Source organism: Ursus maritimus, unplaced genomic scaffold, assembly GCF_017311325.1.
Source record: "Ursus maritimus isolate PB19 unplaced genomic scaffold, ASM1731132v1 scaffold_15, whole genome shotgun sequence".
Taxonomy (NCBI): domain Eukaryota; kingdom Metazoa; phylum Chordata; class Mammalia; order Carnivora; family Ursidae; genus Ursus; species Ursus maritimus.
Genome location: NW_024423897.1, coordinates 28,599,645 through 28,614,597, shown reverse-complemented (window position 1 = coordinate 28,614,597; position 14,953 = coordinate 28,599,645). Strand labels below are relative to the sequence as shown.

General features: G+C 35.2%; 1 protein-coding gene across 1 annotated transcript in view; it reads right to left on the bottom strand.

Annotated features, from left to right (window-relative positions):
- HCN1 (hyperpolarization activated cyclic nucleotide gated potassium channel 1) overlaps positions 1-14,953 on the bottom strand; it is a 373,578-nt gene that overhangs the window by 322,099 nt on the left and 36,526 nt on the right. The window contains exon 2 of the mRNA XM_040630450.1: positions 3,748-4,171. Within this exon, the coding sequence (XP_040486384.1) occupies positions 3,748-4,171 (424 nt within the window). The remainder of the gene's footprint in view (positions 1-3,747; positions 4,172-14,953) is intronic.

The following is a 14,953-nucleotide window of genomic DNA, read 5'->3' as shown; positions in this document are numbered from 1 at the left end:
ACGACCAGAACCATAAGTCCTCTTCCTGCCTCAAAATGGATTTAGTTAATTATAGTAGGCCTAAAACCTACATAAGGAGGATTGAGGGGACAGGAGATAGGAATACAAAATAAAATATTTTATGTGTGTATTCCAAAGCCATAGCTATTATACAAGCATCATGCATTTCCCACACTTTTTTTACATTGCTCATGAAGAATTTACACTTTATGTGACACTGAATCCTACAAAAAGAGAACCATTATAGAAACGCATTTCTCTTTTCAATTACTGTTTCCTAAATCTCAAATAATATCAAGGGTTATCCCACTTTGATAAAATGACTGACATCAGCAGCTGAGGGATTTAAGGATCCTAGAACTCTTCACCTTTGCTAACGGAATAATCTCCCATTTAGTAACCTTTGAGTCTACCTTTTATCTCTTCAGGGCTTGTGACGGTCCCAAGTTGTTACTAACACTCCATTTTACTTCCAGGGATTTCCTCACCGCTTCTTTTAGGTCAGAGAATAGGTCCTCCCCCTCCCCGTGAAAGGTGACAAAATAACACTCTGGATTGAGGCACTCTTTACTTGAAATACAACATGAACAACAATGATGAATTAAGGGAATGATTTTTTTTTTTTCCTCAACCAAAATACAAGAATGGGAAAGACGCACTTTGGTTTTCTGGAGATTACAGGGAAAGGAATGTCCTGGCCTGTTTCATCTAAATTGCCACAGATTTTCACCTCACCTGGCAATATATATATTTTCAGCATAGCATCAGAGAGCTTTATTTTTGCATCCTAAAGCCATTGATCTTACAAGATTGCATTGTGAAAAGAACTTCCCTCCTGACTCTTGAACACCATGTGTCCCATAAATTGGTCGGCCAGATCACCTCTTTCCTTCTATCTACATTAGCCACTACATTCAACTTTAGTAATGATAGTAACATGAGGACTAAATTTTAAAGTTTCTGTATTTCATTCACAATATTTCTCTAATTTATTTGGCTTTGGCACTTCTTGTTGTTTTTCAGTTGAACTAATTCAGACCGGAAAAAAAAAAAGTATCATTGAAGATGGAAGCAGCTTCCTATAGAAGGCAGCCACTTTCCTTGGGAAGGATTCATTTAGAACAGTGGCAGCTTCCAGACTTCACACATTACTTCTCCAAATTCGCTGAATTTAGCATTAGGCAGCTTGGTACTAAAACACTCAGAACTCAAAGACATGTGGGTGAACTCACATCTTCCTCTGAAATCTTATTCCAAATGCTCACAGAGCAAATTCTTCTGGTTTATTTGTTGTATTTTCTACATGTAAACACCTCCTGGCGGGCATTTGTAGAAATCAGGTAGAGGTTTGTCAGTGTGGAACCACTCAAGTTTCTCTGTGCTTTTGGTGTGAATCATGTAGGTGACGAAATAATGAATTTAAATATTAAATTCTGGATTAATTATTACGGTTTCTTCCCTGTTTAACGGTAGTACTAGTAGACATTAAATATCCATGATATATGCAATTTTACATGGGGCTATCATATAATCAAGAAGACGTTCATCACTTAAATGAGCTTATGGTTCATTTATCATCAAGGTCATTTATTTATAAGAAAGATCTTGCCAACTCATGACTAGCTTCAATGGGTTTGGTTACCAAATTTCTGAGTGCACATATTAAATTGCATTTTACAGTAATGATGGCAGTGAGCCCATGATCCTGAATTAGATCATGGCATCTTTAAAACACCACCGTGTTACACAGATCTAGGTGACCGTAACCGCTGCCAGGAACCAGAGGGCAACAGTATAAGGAGTGTCCTCTTCTATGACTGCATGGCCTGCCATTTTATCTGATAGGATACCATCTGTTCATCCTGCTGCCATTCTCTAGGGTAATTGGGTCAAAACTACAAGACATTGAAAATAGTCACATTGCCCACTATATTTTTAATTACCTGGCTATTTATATCAGTAACTTTTCTTCTTACAGGCTATTCATTACAAAAAAAAAAAAATTGTGACCATGTTTTAAGAGGTAAATCTTCAACTCTTACGTTGCAGAGCCACAATCTTTGTTAAGAAAAGCTTCCTATAATTTCTTATTCGATCTGTAAAATGGTGGGATATTAAGGAATTTATCACTGAAAGAGTGTATGTTATATTGAGAAGCTATATAGTTCTGTGCTTAGGAGCATTTGCTCTGAAGTCAGACTGCCTAAGTTAGAATCCCAGCTCCAGCTTTTACTAACTCTGTAAATCTGGACAAGCTACCAGAATTATTAGGAAAATGAACGAATCCATGTAAAGAATAAAATATATTATTTGACATATAATAACCCTTGAATAAATATTAACTATTATTATCAATAACCATCTTGGTTTGATATTAATCTCAAACTGGTATAATAAAGTTTAAGAACCAAACATTTATTACATTTTAGATGAAATGTGCTATATCGAGACATATTACAAGATGAATCCAATTTCTCAAATGTGCTTCATTTGATTTTGAATATAATCCATATCCATATTTTAAGAATTATCCATTTTTATGCCTTTCAGCAGTAGCTTATGCAGTGTTTTATTATTGCATGTCATTTCCTGAAATCCTGTGAACCAAAATGTCATTGACAAGCACACACAAAACACTGCTACAGTCTCACAGAAAGCAGAGCTAATGTTCACAGAAGTTCCATTTTAGGACTTGTTTAAACCTGAATTCCAAAACATAATTCTTCCTAAAAATGTTAAAAAGCATTTCTGTAGTGAGTAAAGGAATAATCAATCTATTGCCAGTATATTGTTTTCATCAGCCCAGGTTTAGGCACTCTAAGCCTTTTTGATCCTCATTTTTATGCAAACAATAAAATTCAGGTTATAATTAATTTCAAAAAGTAGACTTAGAAGGAAAATAAAGTCAGAAAGGTTATGAAGCAGACTCTGGAATGAGGGACATAAACTCCTTTGCTCGGTGATGTGGTACATTTAACTCAGATCTTCTGAAACTCCAGTTGGCTGAGCTCTTTTACGTCCCACCAACTGTGTAAGAACAACAGATGCCCTCTTCAGCAAAATACTGGCCAGATTCATTATATTTATTCACTGTACTATTTGTGTTTTCTATGTAATAATTTCCCTCCTGGGTATGCTGTTTTTCAGTACTTTGCAATGAATTAATAGGGACAAATTATAAGAAATAATTATAGGCAAAGCATAACACTGAGCAAAATTATTATGCTAAAATCAGTCTTTACATATACAATTGGAAATACTTTTTAAAAGACTGTGTTCTTCAAATGCAAACTCTCTGAAATTTCAATATTAGAGGAAACATAAACCAGATTATCTCATAGAACTAATGATACAAGCTAGATTAGCTATCAGAGCCTACACATCTTTGTCAAAGATGGTACTTGATGTATTCATATTAAATAAAAAGAAACTTCCCACGGTAGAAGAGGGATTGCATTGGTTAGGATAAACATTTGTTGATTAAAGTGGATTTGTTTTTTAAAAGAGACTTACTTGGCATAAAAAGATTGTTTTACAATCACTATTTTTTTCAGTTGATTCAAAGCCCATATTTGACCATATCTTTGAAGATACAAATATATCACTTATGCACCAAAAGGAATAAATAGAATTTTTCTTCTTGAATTTCATAAAACTCATTATACATAGCACAGGTGTTCATCGTAAAAGTTATAGTTAACAATCTCATGCTATAGTGGCTTTAAAGAAGTAAAAGATATGTCTTACCTCTTCCCACTGATGTATGTATCTAATTAACCTTGAAAGTCGTAATAAACGCAAGAGACTGAGAATTTTTGTAAATCTCACAATGCGAAGTGCCCTGGCTGTCTTGTAAACTTCGGAATCCATTCCTTTTTCTACAATGAGAAAGATATAATCCACTGGGATTGATGAGATGAAGTCAACCACAAACCAGCTTTTTAAATAATTCATCTTGATCACTTTCGGGTCCAGGATGATTTCAGAACTGTCTTCATTGACAGTGCCAGTCCTAAAATTCATTATCAGGTCCAAAAGGAAAACTGTATCTGATGCCACATTGAAAATAATCCATGGTGTTGTTGTTTGTTCTGTAAAGAATGTGATTCCAACTGGTATGATGACCAGGTTTCCAACCATCATTATAAGCATTATTAAATCCCAATAAAACCTACAACAAATAAAAAAATCAGATCAGATTTTAAGATACAGACAATAACCATTCTTCCCCTTCATCATAAAAAAAAAATTACTGACTTATGGTTAAATAAATGAGTGAAACAGCAAAGTGTTTGCTTTGTAATAAGGTAACTCCTTCAATGGTTATAAATTTAAATCTAAGTAAAATGAATATATTTCTAAAGCAAAGCATTGTGTTTATAGAATCCTAAAAAGTATTTGATATAAAGGTTACTGAAATAAATTCAAGAACACTCATTCCCCCATTTATCTGACAAAAAAGCAAAGACAACCCCTTCATGTAATATAGATGGAAATAAAGGAGAAGTATCACACCAGAAGATCTACCTTAAAAAAAACATTTTTGGGAAGATTTTTTAGAGATGCTTTGAAGTACTTTATATGTCAAATTACCCATCAATCACCAATTAAAATAAATACTAAAATACTAAAAATACCGGTACACTAAAAATATTGGTACTATAAATTATCTCTCAGGGTACAGATTGGGTCAACCACAAATTGCAGGCTAGCCCATGGCTTCATAGCACTCCCAATATTTATGCTTTCTTCTTCTTTAGTTTGAAATGAGAAAACTAATTTTGTTCTGAGGCTGAAAAAAATTGAACAGACCACTCTAGATTTTGAACTAAACTCTATCCAAAATTCCCACTTTTATCACTGTTTCATTGAACAACTACTTTAAATATATTCCCACTATTTTCCCAAAGAATTCTTTCTTAAAATTTCTGATTTAATGTTCAACACATCTATGAGTACTAGCTACCTTTTGAAACATTCTTACCTTATATTAAAATTGGGAGAAAACCAATAAAATGTAGTATAGTATAATATAGTTAATAGAATATAACTAAATTCATTGAAGATGATTGTAATATTATTTTCATGCAGTTTATTTAAAGTTTAGTGCTGCCGTAGTGAACAGACTAGGTCACAGACTACTTATATTTGTTACAGTATACACTTAAAAAATGAAGAAGCAGATCAACTAGTACAACCCTATAATCATGAAATAGTCTCCAGAAACACGAGTTACTTCATCCTACTCATAGATACCCTCTTCTGGCAGTTTTGTTGTGTAAATGATGTAAATTTCTTTTTTTTTTTTTCAGATTTTATTTATTTGAGAGGGAGAGAGACAGTATGAGTGCAGGGTAAGGGCACAGAAAGAGGAAGAGGCAGACTCCCCATGCAGAGCTCAACATGGGGCTCAATCCCAGGACCCTAAGATCATGACTAGAGCCGAAGTTAGACACTTAATGGACTGAGGCACCCAGGTGCCCCAATGATGTAAATTTCCATGACAGAAATATCTGTTAACCAAGATCTCTTTGTTTTACATTACTTCTCCTACTTACACTACTTGGGCTATATTTTGATAAGGTATACAATTGCATAAACCTTTCAAAGTTACTATCATCCCTGGTTATGAATGACTTGGGGTAAAACTAGTTGCCTTCTCTCCCCTTGTCTCCACCCCCCAGGATTATGTAAAAAGTAAATGTTTCTCATTTTGAAAATTTCACCAGTCTTTTTATCAAAACGTACCTGCGTAGTTATGGACAAGTATATAAATACCCATGTCACTCATACATCATGCACTGTCAATTTTAGTGACATATTTTCTCTTTTAATGGAAATGCAAAACGTGCCATTTAATACACCAAGGACAGAGGAGAGATGCAGAGGAGATCCGATATTGTAATAGCTCTTTCACAAAAAGTGACATCACCAAACTCTAAAATGAAACCATGTGTGCCCTGAGGATTTTCACTTTTCTGGACACTCTTATCCGTCACTTCTGTGAGCTCATCTCTCTGCCCTCCCCTTGAAGGCTGCCATTCCCCTGGGTGTCACACGTAGTCCTTCTCTCTTCTATTCTACTCACGCTCTTTGAGCAATATTATATACTCATCTGCATCTTTATGATTAATTCATAACTGATGACTCCAAAAGCTCCACCTCTGGTCCATTCCTGTCTTCTAAGCCTCCCAACCTCCTCATCAGCAGCCTATTGAATCTATCCCCATGCAAATCTCACACTCACGTCACAGCAGGCATATGCTCAAACGCATCATCTCCCCTCTCGTATAGATTTCTCACATGTTCCCTATGCCAGGGAATGGAACAACTCTATACCTTATTTGCAAGCCAGAAACCCTGGAGCAATCCTAGAAAACTCCTGGCGTTAAATCTACTCACTCTCACATTCGGAGCAATCACCACGACTGTTTGGTTCGAACACCTACATAGAAGTTGTATTCATCCATTTGCCCTTTACAATTCCCACTGCAACTATCTTCAACCAGAAATTCTTACCAGTTGTTTAATTTGGAGACAAGTCATTTAAATTCTCTAATCCTAAATTTTCTCATCTGTAAAATGAAGATTATTATAGAACCAAATGTGTAGAGTTTTATAGATTAAATCAAATAATATATGCAAATCATATATCCTAGCATATAACAAATTATGGCACACAACGCTGGTGGCCTACTTAGTACTCATTTACCTTTCCTTACCAAAAGAAAAACAATTTTGTGGGGAGCAGCCAGAAGCCCACTGAAAAAATACTCACTTTTACAGACATCCTTATATTTTTCTCATTAAGACAGAAGATATTTTTAAAGAAAAAAAAAACCATATTCTATCCCTCTTACTCAAAAGAAATGAAGAAGATAAAGTGCCATCTATTCATTGTTGGAGCAGTAATTTTTATCACATCATAGGTTTTTATTAGTGGTACTTAATACGGTCTGAAGCCATCAGAAATCTCATTATCAATATAAAGCTCCATTAAATCTTATAATTTCCTTTTAAAGTATCACTGACTCTATTTTACAGACATAAACACAGATCTTGTTATAGACTTTGCATAATATAACACTTTCTTCAGTTAACATGGATTCATTCCTTATCTAGCCAAGGAAAATACAGTTGTCACCCACTCTAAAAGTATGATATAACTTCTGTTTTTTAAGCAAAGAATATGTTGCTGAAAACTGACCTCATGAGACTCTCTTGCCTACCTGCCCACAAGTTTCTTTTCTTGACTCTTTGCTCTGAAAGTGTCTCTTGAATACGCAGGGTCACTCTTCTTAATTTTTAATTTCTAAGTCTTATACATGTCATTATGGAATAGTCTTTCCTATTCATTCCTCTTTCTATTCTCACTGTTATCTAGTTTGGGCAGAACTTGTTCTTGCTTAGAATAGCTCAAGTCTCCTGTCTATGGAATATGACCAGTTTTACCCATCAGTCCCAGAGCAACTTATCTAACACATAACTTGCCAGGTCAAAAACCATCATTGACTCTTTTAATTAAGTAAAAATAACTCAGCCTGATTTTCAAGGCACTCTATAATATAGCCTCCTCCTCCCTTCCCAGCCTCCTCTTGAACACTGTACGGCAAGAACATCATATCTTAGGCAAGAGAGTACCTACTCTTACCTTGCCATCATGCTCACCTAGGTAAACGTACAGGAGATACAGTTTCTTCCAGTCTATTTATTCATTTTCCTATTAGCACTCGACCTACCCTTGAAGCCTTGTTCTGACACTGAGTTTCTTAGTTGTTTTTTGTTTTAGCAACCCCCAGAGCAATATACATTTTCAGCATGCTTCTTATTTTATTTTTCCTTTTGTTACTGATCACTTATTTTTGTTTCTTCCATCGTTCCTGGATTTAAGTTCTTTTTAAAATTTTATTAAGTTTTTAATTTTAATTCCAGTATAGTTAACATACAATGTTATATTAGTTTCAGGTGTACAATATAGTGATGCAACAATTCTATACAGTGCTCATGGATATAAGTTCTTTGAAATTCAAAACTGTATTTTTATCTTCTGTTTAACTTCTACAGTAATGTAGACAATATCTAGGACAACAAATGCTAAGAAGATATATTAATTGAATTTTTAATGGAAACATACACTTCAGTGGGTGTATTTTAAAAAATCCTTTTTAATAAGACAAGTCACTACTGCAGTAAATAATTTCTTAACTTATTCTTTATATAACTCTGGATTTTTACTAATTGAGGGTTTTTATAACATAGAAGACATTGTAAAAAATTAAAAAGGAAAAAAGAGATTAGGAATATGTTCTGAGGTTAAACAGCCTGAAAACAAAGCAGTTTTGGATTTGACACTTGGTTTGGTATATTATAAAATTCATCTCCTTCTATTCATCCTGCTTTAAAGAGGCAATATTTATAAATGATCTTGGCTGGACTTTAAAGGCAGACTAGTGTTCAAATCCCAGTTCCACTAGCTCTGTGGGTATGGGCAAGGTATTTAACTGCCATGAACTTCAATTTTCTTCTACTACTCCGAGTTTCTCTGCAGGAAGACTGCATGCAATTATGTATGCAAAGTGTAGAGTACAGAGCCTGTTATACACAAAGCTTCTCTGAAAAACCAGCAAAGCAGAGAGGGCACTGACTGGGAAGCAACAGTCTTGACAATTACAGTAATTACCTAGGTAACCATTTTTACCTTATATTGAAAGTGGATAAAATAGACAAAATAAAATGGTATTTCAATTATAATTATGTATCACTAATAACTATAAGTTTAATTACTAATAAAACAATTACTTTTCATAGACAAATTATTTTTTATGTTAAGAATCCATTTCCCCCCTATAAGTTTTTAGAAGAGAAAAAGTAGCATTGTAAAGACTGGTCCATGATATTAAACTCTGAGGAATTGAAAATTAAATCATGCTTCTTTCTTTCTGTCTGTCTTTCTTTCTTTCTACCCACTTGCATACTTCTAAGGCTTATGGTAAATAAAGATAACCCCCACTGCCCTAACAAGAGTTCCCATGATCCCTCAGGTTTTCCTACTCCCTTATAATAGCTACACTAGTTGAAATAATCTGATGCCAAATATTTCTTACTTAAAGCCTTAAATTTAAAAACTACCATGTTTTGCTACTGGAGGTGCTTGCCTTTAAATCTGTCTAAATACTGAATGAAAGATTCTCTTCTCCCCCTTTCTGATGAAATAAATATTTTTGTTAAGTGGAATGGAAGAGAAAACTCCTGGTTAAATCCTTGAAATGATGCCAGATTTATGTGGCCACTATTTTACCTGCAGTAAATATAGTACCATCAGAGGCGATTCACCGCATCAAATCTCCAGTAGCCAATACCTGAACTCCGATCTGAGGGGTTCTCAGACATCCTTCGTCACTTTACAAACCTCACTCTTTACAGACTACTCATATTGGGGTTGATGTTTTATAGGACATATGCCTTTTCTAAGCCTTGCAAAGAAGTTTTCTTGAGCAGGTCTGTTATCTGATCTAATGCCTTAATGCCCTGCAAGGCCACATTTATTGTCTATGGGGAGTGTGGAGTGAAGGGATCAGAAAACACAGACAATTCAAATAGAGGCAATTTGAAATGAAAATACACTAGTTTTCTTAATCCTAACTGTAGGAAAGTTTAGCCTACGTTTTGGACAAAACTGAGTTAAACTGTATTTGAAGACATTTAGATGTTTTAAGTAAACACAGCAATTTACCCAATGAAAACATGAGATGGGTAGGAGGTATATTACATTTTCGCTAATCTTATTTATTAAAGTGAGCTAATGGGATGGAAATTTAATTCCTACAAAGGTATTAAGATCTGTACCAATCCAGGCAAAAGCAAACATGTTTTTCCACCTCCCCGTTCTGCAACTGCACTTCTCCATTGTGTGTTAATCTTCTCAGTGCCAACATTAATGGCCTCATTTTGGCCCACTGACTCTTGTTCACAGCATTTTACAACTTCCGACTATTCACTTTTCCTACTTGAAACTCTCTCAAACGTTCGGTTTCTATGATTCTGCATTTTCGTAGTGCCTCACTCATAGTTATATTCTAGCAGAAATTTATTTTCCTCAACCTTTACCTGACTCCTCTTCTTCCTCCTTTAAAGTAGGCATTCTCCGTGATCATCTCACTCAGCTTCTCAGCCCTCCATCACTCTTTCCTTTGGTCTCATCAACCCCCAAATGCTAATATGTGAACATAGTATGTCAATGTAACTAATATGTTAACGTAAGTGGTTCTCAAATCTGGCCTTAAGTTCCGAGATAGAGTTATGCATTTCTAACTATACGCACCATCATTAGTCTCAATGGAACAGCCATCTCAACGGGGCTAAATCCTAGCCAATTAACCTTATGGCCCCAAAATAATTCTCCTGATATTTTTATTTCTATTTATTATAGCATAACATAGCAGCTGCTGCTTTTTTTCTTCTTTTTCTTCTTCTTTTCATTCTGACTTTCTTTCAGCTAGCCACTAGGCATAAAACTTAAAAATTATCCCTGACTACTCCGTCAGCCCAGTTCTGGCATTTGATCATTTGCCCAGCCTTATTAATCCTTCTAAGACAATAGTTTTCATATTCAGCTTTTTGTTTTGTTCCATTGCCAACATTCTTTATGAAGTTTTTATTACATCACTATTCTGCTTACTAATTTTCCTGTTTCTACCTGCCCTAGTAAATTACTTCCTATTTATATCCAGGCTTTCCTATTGCTTGCAAAACGAAATGCAATCATTCAAAATTCTCTAGTGTGTCCCAATTCTATATCTTGAAGCTTATCTTTTTTTTGTTCATATATGGTCCTCAGCTAAATTTAAAAATACTGTTTTCCAGACTCTCTGTGTTTGCCACTGCCCAACAAATGCCTGGATTTCCTTCTCCCAAAACCCAAAATCAACCTCTATATTTCCCTCAGTAACTACAGTGGTCAAATTAAACGCCAGTATTCTCTTTTATCCAATCCCCAGCCCAGCTGGGGTTCATCTCCCTGCCTCTAACTCTTATCTCAATTTCTCTATGCAATTGTCAGCATTTGAGAGTACCTACTAATGAACAGTGAGTATTTTACAAAATACGGTGTCAATAATAATTTGATAGACCATTTAATAAACAATGTCTGAAAATACTGCTCTTATGCTTCTTTCTAGCAAAACTATATGCCAATCTTCTTTATACTTAAATTGCCCACCAAACAGTATACATACTTCTGATTTCCCAATGATCAAATCCAAATTAATCACGTTTATGTTAAGGAGGGATTATTACAACATTATAAGATTTTAATTAAAGCAAATGACCATTTGTTCCTTTAGGTGGTTTGGAAATTAAACATTTATTTATCCATGAGTGGTAGAATTATGATGCATATTTTTTAACTATTCTAATTTTCTTGTTTTAGACAACAGGAAGAAAGATGTCACTCAGGGTATTTTCATTATGTCATTCAAATTTATTTCAGAGGAAGGCCACAACTTTCATTCCAGTGAATCAAAACACCTGTCTACTCCTAATTGTCACACATGAAATATTATTTCTATAAATCTATACAACTTTACTCAAAAGGTACAAAATGGGGAACGAACTACCTGAAGATTAAGTAGTTCTACACTGCAGTTTTCTATCCTTATGGTATCATAGAGATAGATTTTCCATAAAACAAAAATTCTTAATTATAAAAGGTGAGTACAAAATGTATAAAATAGCTCCTATTACTTAACTTAAAAAAGTCCAATCTAAAACTACTCCTTCGCTTCTTGGTATTTCCATTTGATTTACCATAAAGTGATTCTTAAAATTTTTATTCCCCACTGTGACTCTCGGCACTTCATTCCTTTAAGGAAAGTAAAAATATTGTCAGTGGTCTTGTCAACTAAAATGTGTTCTAGCGCCATTCACTCTAGTGTAAAATTCATTGTTAACATCTATTTTTTTTTTAACTCTTTCCAAGGACAGACTAAAAGAAACTCCATATTAACATCTTACCAAAAGATAGTCCCATGACACTTTTACTTTGAAGCTCAGTTAAATGAGATCCTAAGAGATTCTCAAGGACAGAGAACAAGCAGGGTTGATGGAGGGAGGTGAGTGGGGGTTGGGCTAGATGGGTGGAGATGGGTAATAAGAAGGGCGCATGATGTGATGAGGACTGGGTGTTATATGTAAGAGATGAATCACTGAATTCTACTCCTGAAACCAATACTGCACTATATGTTAACTAACTAGAATTTAAGTAAAAATTTGGAAAGAAAAAAAAGGGAAAAAAAGAGTAAGTGCAATAAATACAAAGCAACTGCAAAAAAAAAAAAAAAAAAAAAAGACAGCTCCTAAGGGCTTTACATTTGCTGACATACTTTCATCCATCCACTGTGAAATTCTGAAAAGAAGGAGATGAGTGAATTCTTTCATCTAAATACATCACTAATTTAAGGTTTATTCAAGTTAGAGGTTTTAATTTCAGAATAATTCTTCCCTCATTGCTACCACAATCTTCCCACCACATTGCTTTTGTTTTCAAATTGTCAGGTTTATCTTTCTTGTCACTGATAATATAGGTCACTTCCCTATGTTTATTGTTACTCTGCAAATCCCAACAAACCCTTATCCTCTTTGCTCATGCCTAAGCTGCCAAAGCCACACAAATCTTTTGCATTATTGCTCCAGCTTGAGGTTATGATGGAAGGTTCAAAATCAGTATCAAAGCACATTATTGTGTGCCCAAGTCTGCAAAATGTTTACATTTAATGGAAGTTTTTGAATGTGTTCAAGATCCTGATTTCTGTATATAATAATTTACCTCATTGAGTATTAAAAACGAAAGCAGCATCAGGGCAATAAAGTATAAACAACATTTATAATAGGCGTTTTGTGAACATTGTCTCATTTGATACTCATAACAATCAAAGAGGTTGGCGGCATTATCTTTAAGAGGAAACTGAAACCCATCCAACTAAGGGACATTCTTAAGATTTTGCAGGGAAGAAATGAGTAAAACTGCTTTTGAACCCATGACCAATTTTCATGCTAATGCTCCTTCCACCATAGTCAATACTGAAATGAACCAAGGATTTAAGAGCAATATTAAAACAAAATAAAACAGAACTTTCCCACACTTAGTAGCACAGTAGGGCAGCATAGCCACACTTGACACCTGTCTTCATCAGTTACCTATCTGAAATGAAAACAAAATTGTTTTCACAAGGGAAGTGCCAAGCTCTTAAGGGGAGTAGACTATGGTGCTGCATGTATGGCCCCACGGCTGGCCTTTGGTTTCTGTGCCTTTCAATACAGAAGCCATTGAGAGTTTACCTACATTCCCAGAGAATAAACATGATAGTTCATCTGTCCCTTTCCCCATGCAGTAATATACATCTTCTAAATTGCCTATTTCAAAGGTGATTTCTGAATCTTTCTGCTTTGGCCTGCAAAGATATCTCACTAGTGAGTGTATAAACTAAAGTCAATTCAGATGCTCTAAAGGCAAAAAGCATTTGTAAAGCAAAAGTCAAATTTAGTACCAAATATTTTCTCCTGATGGTTACATTATAATAATCCCAACAAATATTCATTGGCTACCTTCTACATAGTAGATATTATGCTAAGCACTGAGAAATGCAAACATAAACTATATACAAATTCTGATCTCAAGAACTTCCAATCTAATAGGAAAATGAAAACGTGTACTTAAGATAGGAGAAAGTTCAAGGCATGTTCATAAATGGTATAATATAAGTACTCTGGTTTTCCAAGAGAAAAACAATTGGTCATCCATTTTAAAAAGTACTATTGGGGCGCCTGGGTGGCACAGCGGTTGAGCGTCTGCCTTCGGCTCAGGGCGTGATCCCGGTGTTATGGGATCGAGCCCCATATCAGGCTCCTCCGCTATGAGCCTGCTTCTTCCTCTCCCACTCCCCCTGCTTGTGTTCCCTCTCTCGCTGGCTGTCTCTGTCTCTGTCGAATAAATAAATAAAATCTTTAAAAAAAAAAAGTACTATTATTAAAGAAATTCAAAGCAAGCATTTGTTGAGGAGGTCCTGAGGTTGTATTTTATTCACAGCACAAACAAATTTATCAACAAATACGTGCTGCTCCCTAAGCTTGTCGTGAAGCTTACAAAGAGAATTAGACACAGCCCAGTCCTCAAGAAAAGAAGGTCTAGGAAAGATAAACAATAGTATTTTCTAAAATAGTGTAAGTTCTATGATAGACCTATAAAAAAGAGCAAACCTACTGCACACCAAGGAGAGAGATCAAGTTTTCCTTGGGGGAAGGACAGAAGAATTGGGCAAGATTTCACAGAGTCAGTAATTGATACTTCATTTATACGACAGAAACTTGAGTTGGTGTGCACAATGCCACGTACATTCCCTGAGTACTAAAGCGGTGCCAGTTTGTAGGCTGCCACTAGGAAGACCAAGAGAAACAGACAAGGTAGAGTTAAAGGGATTAAATACCATGAAAACTATAAGGTCTGGTGGTGTATTTACATTTTTAATCAATGCTTTAGCTGTTATGAGATCAAACAAGTCCAAGGCTACATCAAGTATTTTCTCTTCATATATATATATACACATATATATTTTAAAGATTTTATTTATTTATTTGACAGAGAGAAAGACAGCCAGCGAGAGAGGGAACACAGGCAGGGGGAGTGGGAGAGGAACAAGCAGGCTCCCAGCGGAGGAGCCCGATGTGGGACTCGATCCCGGAACGCCAGGATCATGCCCTGAACCGAAGGCAGACGCTCAAGGACTAAGCTACCCAGGCGCCCCTCTCTTCATATATTTTTAAAAACCTTGTTTTTCCAATTAAAATGAGGACAGCCATAATCAAGGACAGCCAAGAATGTGATCAAATAAAAGCTCAATTAAAAGCATTACATTCTGCTTATAGTTATAAATTTCATAGTACCATATTTTCTTCAGAA